The sequence below is a fragment of the Phallusia mammillata genome, chromosome 1 (genome assembly GCF_965637545.1).
Source record: "Phallusia mammillata chromosome 1, kaPhaMamm4.hap1.1, whole genome shotgun sequence".
In the NCBI taxonomy this organism is placed as follows: Eukaryota; Metazoa; Chordata; class Ascidiacea; order Phlebobranchia; family Ascidiidae; genus Phallusia; species Phallusia mammillata.
In genome coordinates this window covers 27303192-27314004 of record NC_137252.1, presented here as the reverse complement: position 1 = coordinate 27314004, position 10813 = coordinate 27303192, and the positions used below count along the sequence as shown (strand labels likewise).

The window sequence follows — 10813 nt, the reverse complement described above, 5'->3', positions numbered from 1 at the left end:
ACGACCTTTAGCATATTTTAGCACTAAAAACTGATAGGAGTTGTAACTTAATTAACTTGTGGAGTAGTCTACTTACTATTTAAACATAGCTAGAAATAACAGGTTTCTACTATTGATACAGCATTGTTAAAGTGTTATCGTATTTACTTAATGAGAACTGATAATTTGGTGCAATTTTCTTTGATGGAACTGAGCCTTCACATTTTATTCCTGATTTTGGGTGCGGGGTCAAACGAGGCTAGCAACTACAATAAACAGCAATACTCGACCACTTTAAAAGCGTTTTTTGAAAATTTTACTCGTCACTTTCGTGCCCCCGATCACCCTATACAACTACGTCACTCAGCGAAAAACTTCCTTGAGTGTCAGACTGCTTGACCCCTCACAGACCTTTATTCTAAGTTGTGATCAATGCGTCAGCGCACTCGAATGATTTTATATCATTTGAAAGTAAAAATAAACAGAAGCCGGCGTTTGATTATGTAATATTTTTTGCACACGGCGAATGAGATAAATAGCAGAGTGCTAAGGCAAGAAATTCAATGCAGCTTACTGACTGACCCTTTCAATAAGTTGCATTTTTGACTACATTTACGAAGACCATGATAAGAATCAAAGAAACAGGTACGTTATTTTTTTAGAATGAAATATTGCTGTTCTAGGAATAATTTTGTTGTGCCTTTTTCTACATACCTTAAACCTAGGCCGCTGATAAACATAATGTTTTATGAAGAAGAGCAATTTGAAATTACGTTTAAGTAAGTAGCCTACACCATTGCTAATCAATGCAAATATTTTATCCGCATGTAGTTTGCCGATACGATCTGCAAAATAGGTTTTGGTAATTGTTGTTGCATAACTTATAGTTTCTTTAACATTAACGGTCTCCATATTTCTTCAAATTGTACCACAAAGCGGATAATAAAGGCAAAAAAGTATTATTCCCATAAATAACTAAAAAACACATATCCCTACCAATGTGCTTTCAGTGTGCATTTTTCAAATATAATTGTATGGATCCAAGTATTCCCTATACGCGCACACTCTAAATGGTTTTTGTTTTTTTGCTATTACTAAAACCTTGGACCTATAAATGGTATTTTTGTTACAGCGTTTAATATTTTGTTACAGAGTTGGTTATTTTGTTACAGCGTTGGTTATTTTGTTGGCGGTGGTTTCTGCAAAGGCTCAAATTGACAAGTGCCAAGACATACTAAATGGAAATGGGGACAAGTACGAAATAACGGAAATCAATGAATGCGCAAGAGGTAAGAAACTGGCGCTGTCAAATAAATGAAACAAGGTTTTGTTTGAAACGAACCTATTGTCATTTCTAACAAATTAAAAAGAATGTTGTTTCCACAAAGCCGGCTCTGAATCCACGATAGAGCACAAATTTAACAATAATTCTGTAATTTTTGTGACTAAATGTATGCTAAACCTTGGTTACGCAAACGAAGACGCAAGTCAAAATTTGTAATTTGCGAGACAACATAGGCGCCTATTGACCAATAAGTTTATGTCCGCTTGCAGCATCCAGCCTGACCGACGGGGGAACTGCGAATGATTGTCCACACTTAGATTGTCTGGTGCAAAGCGCTTGCAGGTTTGGACACCACAAGGACGACACAGGCTGCTTTACGTGTGATTGTGTTGTTGAGGGAGAGGAAGGTATGAAGGCAATTTAAATCACTGACAATGTATACACACTCGCTGTTCAAAACCAAGATTATTCTAAGCTGACAAAATAGTTTAACACTTCAATAAATTTTCGGGTTTAAAGGGGCTTCTCAAAAACGATTCGGTTTCAGACCGGATTTCGGGCTTATATACGTTTGGGTTCGGGACGAGTTCGGGCTCAAATTTCCGGCCCGTTTACAACTCTGAGCAGCACTATAAAATGATTTCGATGGAGGCGGTTTACAGTGGCGTAGCCAGGGAGGGGCCAAAGGGACCATGGCCCCTCCCAAATTTTCAAAGTTGTACATTGATAAACTTTAATTTAGTGTAGTTTCGTCCCTCATCATTGTGGTTTCGTCTCTCAACTATCAAAGGAATATATTATCAAAAAAGACTTTTACCAAGTTGTAAGGCGAAATCCATGCTTTTTTATTTATGCAGACATGGAATAAATCAATAAAGCGTTTGGCTGTCCAGTCGAACCACAATTACAATATACTTGCTTTCTACTTCTTACCATGGTATTGCAGAATTTCTTGAAAGCGACATAGTGCTTACACCCGCCTTGAAGGACTTCCTCGACCCACACAGCACAATTGGCCGAGGCTTACAACGTGCTGCAGCCAATCGTATTCCATTGTGGAATCTTTACCGAGACAGCAACAATAACTATGTCATACCTTACGTCATCACAAGTGGAATAGGTAAAAATTCTTCAATAAAAAAAAGTTTAGGAATGCAAAAACACCTGAGTCAAATTTTGTTGCACCTTGCAATTTAAAAACAACAGTTAGTAAGTTAACGCATATAATAGAAAAATGTTTTACAAGTTAATAGATCGTTTTAAGTAGGCCAACTGCTGATTTCACCAAGATCTAAGCTACCTGTAAAGAAACGTCAAACAAACCGGCTCTACAACAGACTAATTGTTCATGTTGACAAATCTTACAGGTTCACTAGGACGCAGAGCCATACAGGAAGCCGCTACTGACTTCGCAAGGGAAACCTGCCTAAGGCTTCAACCAAGGACTAATCAACAGTACTACATACAGTTTATAAACGGCGGGGGATGCTATTCCCCTGTTGGGCGGCAAAGTCAACGACAACAGGTCAGATTTCATTTTTTCTTTATGTATGACAGACAAGTAAAGATGATTACCTGCTTTAAAGACCAGAAATTGTTTTGCGCAACATTTAGTGTAATTGTGACACATATTTTCGTTTAACAGGAATTAAAAGATATTTTGGCATTGTACAGGTATCACTCGGTTCAGGGTGCTGGCAAAAAGGTACCGTGATTCACGAAGTTTTGCATTCACTTGGATTTTGGCATGAGCAAAGTAGACCTGATAGAGACAGCTACGTTCAAATTCACTGGAACAATATTCAGCAAGGTTAGTTTGCACAATGATCATTGAATTCAGAAAATTTGAACTTATGTTTTTTTGAGAAGTAGGACATTTTAGAAGATTGTGAAAACCTACGTTTAAAAGTGTAACAATGCTTCGTAAATACTTTATGTGACATGTTTTCAGGAATGTCCTATAACTTTAACAAAATGACGACCAGTCAGATCGACTCACGTGGTGTGGCTTATGACATAGGATCGGTGATGCATTATGGGAGTTATGCGTTTTCGGCCAACCGCCAGGCAACGATCACAGACCGCCGGGGACAACCTCTTGCCACACAGGTATGGAACATTCTAGAATAAATAAGATTCCAAAATTAACTAAAACACCTTGCATTTCAGCCGAATATTACTTTCATTGTTTTATCTGCAGAGACGCGGGTTTGCAGCAAGCGACATCAAACAATTGAAAGCGATGTACAGCTGTCCTGCTACCGGAACTGGAACCGGTACTGGAACCGGAACTGGAACCGGTACTGGAACTGGAACCGGTACTGGAACTGGAACCGGTACTGGAACTGGAACCGGTACTGGAACCGGCACTGGACAGTGTCGTGATGTTAACCAATACTGTGCTAGCTGGGCACGCACAGGGGAATGCCAGAAAAATCCCAAGTACATGTTAACCAGCTGTTGTTTGAGCTGTAAAACACCAAGTAAGTGCATGCATATTTTCAATGTAAACGAGTAATGTATTATCACTAGTTTGACATAAAATCACATACTTTGAACAAACCCAGGTATTTTTTCATCTGAAAAACTTGTCTGGGTCCTATACCTTTCTTAATTTTGTTTTATTGTTTAGTTTCAAGTTGTGCAGACAAGGAAGGATACTGCAGCTATTGGGCGCGTGCGGGATATTGTACTTCAATGGCTTACACTACCTACATGAAAAAGAACTGCCCACGCAGCTGCAACTTTTGTAACTGAAGTCCTTGTGGCAAATGGGAGCCAGGGAGTTGTTAGTCATGTTTCACATTATATCGATCATGTAAAAAATGCTCTTTTTAAGCGATGATTTAAAATATAATTTGCTAAATGTTTTTGACTAACTTTAATTTGCTGCTCGTGAGAAATGTATGAATTGCAGCCTACGTTGATTTTACTGCACTTATGTATAAACAATAAACTGCAAATAAACGAAAAGGTTTCCACATCAGTTTGTTCTACACCAGATTCCCTACTTCGATAAGGTTGAGAACCAATAGAAAAGGTACCATGCAAAAGTGAGGATTCAATTTACACCCAACATTTATGTGCAAATATTGTGTATACTGGTTGATTTTGTTTGGCTTAGGGTTTTAGACTAGGTTTTAGATCGTTTTTAGATAATTTTGAACCTTATAACGCACAAATGTCTCGAATTTGAGCAATTAATTAGCACCAGTGTCAAACGAGCATGATTTGTAGTGCTTATGATTAGAGTGTTTTGTTAGTAATCATTGTGGAAAATATAGCACGTTTCTCGGCGTGTACGAACTATATAGTGCCCATGCAGCTTGTTTACTATATGAAACCATATAAATAAGTGGAAAATGCTTACAACGTATCGATTTGGAAAAGAAATACACATACAGGTCAGAGTTTTTTGACAAGTTTATACACTTTAAAACTACCTTATTTGCTTGTCAATGTGCATGAAATTTTATTGGAGAAAAAAAATTCCACTTTTAAGCGCTTTAATAGAACCAAACAAACCAACAAAAATGTACTCTACATGTTAACCGCGTGGATTATCAAAGCGGCAAAATAGCGTTGACAGGTTTTTTTCAAACTGTGTATATGTACACTGATCCGTTTAACATTGTCGACAGCTCTTTTTGCACGTTCTCCGCATGTACACTTTGTATTGTGGATACCAGCAGTAGCCTCGCCCTGCCCAGGCGCTGCAAGCTTCATTCGTGTCAGCGCAAGCTGCACAAAAGAAAGATGTTAAACTTAAGAAAGACATATGCAACAACAGAAACATATACTCTGTCATGAATGCTTTGTTTAGTCGTGAAGAATTTATACTCGTAATTGAAACTTGAAGAATTTATAATTATATTTATTTTCACACAAAACGGAGACATTTTACAGGGTTGTTATTTATTAGAAGGTTTCAATACTGAAAATTTTAGATATCGCAGTAGTCAAGAGTCTCAACTGCTTTTAGGGGGGAAAGGGCCATTTACCAATCTGACATGTCAGACTCTGCAGAGTCGAGCTCGGTGAACTAAGTCATCAATTTTATCAATTCATAAAAAAGCAGACAGCTCGACGGCGTACTCATTGTGAGCCGTTTTGGGTTTTGTTTTTCCCAAGAAAAAGCAAACGAACAGTCGATAACAGGATCTCACTTTAATATTTTGAGTCGGTTTTCGAACAAAATTATTCCTTATTTGAACAATTATCGCGTCATATCGTACCTGGGGTGCGACGACAGCTTGCACAGCAGTTTGGCAACATGTAATTGGGATTTTTACTGCATTCTCCTCTACTGGCCCACCCTTTACAGCTTTGATTTCTGTCTGAACACAGTACAGTTCCGGTTCCAGTTCCTAAAATAAGGCATGCATTAACTGAAGCATAGGTTTCGTAGCTTTCGGTACAAAAAATAAAATAAAATTGTACATTATTGCAAAATAACAGCCACAAAATGATGGTAGGTTATTTTGCGTTTTATAAAAGTTAATAATTCAGAAAATCTAACCTGTTGTACTTCGACAACTGACACAACAATTTGGCAACATGTATTTTGGATTCTTTTTGCACTCCCCGGTTTTAGCCCAGTATTTACAGCTGCTATGCTTGTCAGAAGAAGTGCACTTTTTGTTCCCTGTTCCGGTTCCGGTTCCAGTTCCAGTCCCGGTTCCAGTGCCGGTTCCAGTGCCGGTTCCAGTGCCGGTTCCAGTACCGGTTCCAGTGCCGGTCCCAGTACCGGTTCCAGTACCGGTTCCTACGTTTTTGCACTGGTACATTTTATTTATTTGCATTTTGTCTTTGGCGGACATTCCACTGCGCTGAAATATATGTTATGTTTATTTTCTACAGTCCTAACAATTCCTATACTTTTTAACTATAACACACATTACATGCCCTCATCAGTTTTCATGTGAAAGTTTCAAATCGATTTTCATTATGAATTTACAGTGACAACCATACTTAATGTTATTATGTAACTATTTCATGTTTTTTACTTTAATTTCCCATGCAATTCTGTGTAAAAGTAAATGAGAATAAGCTTAAAAATCAAAAAAATCTCTGAGTTGTGGTTGTACATGTTAGCACAAAGGGGTCCAAAGTACAAAATGATATAAATTTGGATGTTGGGATACCTGTGTTCGCAATTTGTATCCGTTCTTGTCAGTAATTGTTGGTCTGCCGTTGCTCGAAAAAGCCAAGCTTCCATAATGCATCACTGATCCAATATCGTAGCTTGAGCCAAAAGAGTTCACTTGACTTGACGTCATCTTTTTAAAGTTGTAAGCCATACCTTTATAATTATTGAAAGTAAACGTAAAATTTTAACAGCTGAAAAGCCCTTGCGGGCACAATGTTTTGACAACTTGTGGACGCATTTAGATTGTTTGCATCATTTCAAACCGTTAGCTTGTTGTCGTAAGCAATTGTTTTTCATTCTTAAAATGATCGTAAATTTTTACTATAGTTTAAAGTTCAATAGCAAAAGAAGCAAAAAGTTGAATAGCAATCATTAAATCATTAGATGTTAATTTTATTACAGGAGTAAGAAATGACAAGAGTTAACTCTTCAAACGACGACTTTACTGCCAAACATGGTTGTTATACAGAAGTGATCCTGTCGTCTTTAAACAGTTATGTAATTGGTTGTTTTGCACCGATATTAGTGTTAAACGAGTTTAGAGTTTGCTACAGCCCTAAGAAGAAACAATTCTCAGATGTACACTACATTTCATTGTTATTTATTTATTTTCATATTTTTTAATTTTTTAATTTCCCACAGAGAATTGTTAAAATACAAGAGGAAATCCCCAAAAAAATATTGCCTAAGCTCTTCGGCATACCGCTTTGAATGTTTTGCCAGTTAATTCGAACGTGGTTGTCGCGATCAGGTCGGCTTTGTTCATGCCAGAATCCCAGTGAGTGCATTACTTCATGAATGGCGGTACCCTTTTGCCAACAACCACCACCAAGCGAAACCTGAAAAGGGAATGTAAACAAAAGTATAGGACTATACCTTTAAAGTTTTATTATTTTTTTGGTATTGGACTTGGAAAACCATTATTGTTGGGTCCGAAAACCGGACTAGACCTTTCACTTCATGTGAAAAATAGTTTGTGACAAAATTATTACAGTGGGGTACCCACAAACGAACGAAAATAATTATGATTTTTTACACTATCGATCTCTCTACATGAAAGTACACCAAGTACTGCCTTTAACATATAAACTAACCGCATTTTGTTGTGTGGTTATCAAAATTATTGAAATCGGGGATAGGTCTGAAACCGTGTCATTTATACAAATTCCAGCATTTACAGCTTCAACTGTAAATGTTGTTGCAAATTAAAAACAATTGGGTTCCCACTCATAATGTGATTGAAAAATTGTCAATGAAAGGGAGTTTACCTGTTGTACGGACCTTTGCCTTCCCACTGGAGAGAAGCAGCCGCCTTTATTCACAAAATGTATGTAGCCACTTTCTCTTTGGCGGGGTCGGAGTCTGAGGCATGTGTAGCGTTCGAAATCTCTCGCAGCTGCTTTGATGGCCGTTTGTCCCACAAAATCTGGTTATTTAAGTCAGCGTTGAATTAAAACCAACGAAGTTGAATACATTCATACTGGGATCAGCCCTGAAGCGTCCATGCAGACCATCGATAAATCATAGTACTCCAGGCCCCATGAAGGCGTTAAACCGAATGAAGACGTTTATTAATTAAAACCATGTTTGTTCCATAGATCGACGTTTTCGACCGACTAACTGCCACGTATTCGAACTGCGATGCATGTGTGTAGCTTATCATACTAATTAAGGCCTAGTTGATACCGGTTTATTTCGCTTGGTGAAAGAAAACATACGACACAATATGAGACTAAAATAATTTGGAAAAGTTGGAAAACAGCATCGCATCATTAAAACGTTAGTGGGGAGCATCATGCCTAAAAGCGCTGCAGCTACAACATAATACGAGGCAACATATACACGAAACATACGCCAACCCATTTTCAATAGGATATGTGCCATTTTATAGTCATACTTAGTTTTTAGATACTCCTTACCGATGCTGCTCGAGACGACGTACGGAATGACGTAATTGTCACCTTCCTTTAAATTATTCCAGAGGGGAATACGATTCGCTGCTCCGTTTTGAACGTCAGATAACAATATATTTCGCAACTCCTCAGTCAAGAAGATGTCGCTTTGGAAAAAGTCTAATTAGAGACAAACAAAGTCAATTGGTGTGGAAAAAGATTTCCAAGTCCATATTCCCCACTAAAGCGTATACGCTTGTAACAAAACAATAGCAATAATGGTGATATGAGATCATAATTTTTCATCAGGAAAATTAATAAAAAAATAATAAAGTACCTTCGTTTCCCTCCTGGACGCACTCGCACGTGAAGCAATCATTTTCATCTCTTTGGTGACCCAACGGACACTGGCTGTAGCGCAAGCAATCCATATATTCACACTCAATCACCACTCCATTCCCGTCATATAGTTTTCCTTCATTTTAATGTTAATTTTTACGTGTGAAATGAATCGTTTAATTTGTATTCGATTGCCGACACATCGAAGTTTAAGGAGATGAAACAAATGGTAGCCTACACATCGGCAAATATCGAAACTCTCGTGTAGGCTAGCCCAGCGCTCTTCAACCTTTTTTCCCGTTGTATACTATTTTGCAATTTTCAAGCAACTTTGTATACCCTACACATGGTAATTTTTAATTGCGCACATAAAGTAAAACAGTCAACTAATAGTTACGGTACTCGCCTGGTCACGTGAATTATTGTTATACTAGACCAGGGGTAGATAACTTGTCGCCGTGAACATGTAAACTTAAATGCATGTACTGGCGGCCGTGATGTAAATAAAACACGGTACGTATTTGGATTGTAAAATTAGTTTGAGGGTCTGGAAAAAATATTATCAGCCCAGAAGCCACTCAATGTACGGAACAAGCTAGAAATTAAATTCGCTATCAGGCACTATTAGGAAGGATTTACCATTCGACCATTTAAAAAATCAGTTAATTTTGTTTATTTGACTTCATCTCAAAAAGTTCGAAAAATCCTATTTCGTTTTCGCAACCGGTTACTCCAGGAATGTTAAAAATAAAATCTCAGAAAGTAACAGGTAGATGCTTATTGCTTCATAATTCACATTGTTGACGCAACAATGCCAAACCGACGCAATAATATTCACAAGCAGGTCAGTCTCACAGGTCACGAATGACGATGCTATGCCTTCCTGCATTTCATACAAAATCGTGACCTTTAATAACACTGACCGCAGCCGTATTCCCTTCGTATACCATTTTTCAGTCGTATACCCTAGTTTTGATGCGGTATACACTTGGGTATACAATATACCCGGTTGAAGAGCACTGGGCTAGCCTATAGCCTACAACAGTGGTTCCCATCCTTTTTTTGACGCGACCCAAATACTTACCAAAATTTTGTTTAGTGGTTTCTCGCGACCCATGGACATGCTATTTTAGTTGAATTTTTGTCTGTAAATTCGTAAAGCTTTTTAAAAATTACTACGCAAGTTTAGCAAATCAATAACCGTATAAAGAACAAATAGTGTTGTTGTTTACGACCAAACATTTCCATTTAACCAGGACTTAAGAGCTGAATCGAATAATTATTAGCCAGACAACGCTTAACTGTGAGCTAACACATCACTTTATGACGCCACAAACAGTTTTAACCATTATCACGACAAGTTGTGATGAAATTGTTGGGCAACAATTTAAAGCCTTGGGAAATGTATAAAAATAACGCTACAAGGCGAAATCAAAAAGTAGATGTTCTTATTGTCACTAAAACAAGCGACCCAACAGAATGTTCAGGCGACCCAACTTTGGGTCGCGACCCATAGGTTGGGAAACACTGGCCTACAACATACAGAAGCAAAAATACTTACTTCTGGCGCAATTATTGATGTCGGTTATGTCATATTTGTATCCATTGCCGTTTTTGATGTCTTCACAGATGTCAAGTGGCAAAGAAATAACCGACGGCAGAAGTCCAAGCAAAAAAGCAAGATCTGTTGTTAACGCGCAGATTAGTTTAACTGTCAAGTTGATCAACGCTTCAAAGTACACAATAGACGCTGTTTTTACATGCAAATAATGTATCAGCACTGCAAATAAGTTATAACCGACTTTACAGACAAAAAACTTACAGGTCATTTTCAAGTTATGCAGAAAACGTTTGAGCTCAAACAGCACACCGACCTCTTCTCGCCGTAGTTAGGTCTGATCGTTAGTTCTACGTTTCCTGATTGAGTATGTAGGTCCAGGGGCAAGATCAGGTTGCTTAAATAGTCACACAGTTGCAAATGATTTTATTGCTCGCCAAAACAGCCGACTGTAGCGTGCGAATCACAGCAGGTCACGGCGGTTTATATCTGTTGTGACGTTTGCTCAAGTTTTCTGACGTGTGTACTATTTACAAGTATATTGTGCCCACGGGCGAACATAATTTTGTTTTATCAACACTAATACGTCATCAGTGAATAAATGCATTATC

At 38.0% G+C, this 10813-nt stretch overlaps 2 protein-coding genes across 2 annotated transcripts; one reads left to right on the top strand and one right to left on the bottom strand.

Moving 5' to 3' along the window:
• Positions 1-447: 447 nt before the first annotated feature.
• LOC145216805 (nematocyst expressed protein 6-like) lies at positions 448-4245 on the top strand. The gene is made up of 9 exons (XM_080084527.1): positions 448-624; positions 1152-1268; positions 1534-1671; positions 2211-2384; positions 2632-2789; positions 2939-3074; positions 3216-3373; positions 3465-3747; positions 3897-4245. The coding sequence occupies exons 1-9, from the start codon at positions 603-605 to the stop codon at positions 4019-4021; spliced, it is 1311 nt and encodes a 436-aa protein (XP_079940653.1). The 5' UTR covers positions 448-602; the 3' UTR covers positions 4022-4245.
• Positions 4236-10623, bottom strand: LOC145216789 (zinc metalloproteinase nas-15-like). The gene is made up of 10 exons (XM_080084526.1): positions 10467-10623; positions 10206-10328; positions 8643-8780; positions 8333-8485; positions 7682-7839; positions 7117-7252; positions 6409-6566; positions 5784-6093; positions 5500-5631; positions 4236-5005 (listed from the first exon to the last, which is right to left on the bottom strand). The coding sequence occupies exons 1-10, from the start codon at positions 10471-10473 to the stop codon at positions 4890-4892; spliced, it is 1431 nt and encodes a 476-aa protein (XP_079940652.1). The 5' UTR covers positions 10474-10623; the 3' UTR covers positions 4236-4889.
• Positions 10624-10813: the final 190 nt, after the last annotated feature.

Bases quoted from the DNA above. Each gene is read 5' to 3' on its own strand.
- LOC145216805 (XM_080084527.1), top strand. From the start codon at position 603: ATGATAAGAATCAAAGAAACAG. The intron at 2,385-2,631 runs GTAAAAATTCTT...CAAATCTTACAG, and splicing joins CGTCATCACAAGTGGAATAG to GTTCACTAGGACGCAGAGCC. The intron at 3,374-3,464 runs GTATGGAACATT...TTTTATCTGCAG, and splicing joins GACAACCTCTTGCCACACAG to AGACGCGGGTTTGCAGCAAG.
- LOC145216789 (XM_080084526.1), bottom strand. The intron at 7,253-7,681 runs GTAAACTCCCTT...TTCCCTTTTCAG, and splicing joins GGCAAAGGTCCGTACAACAG to GTTTCGCTTGGTGGTGGTTG. The intron at 5,006-5,499 runs GTACGATATGAC...TCTTTTGTGCAG, and splicing joins AAGCTGTCGTCGCACCCCAG to CTTGCGCTGACACGAATGAA.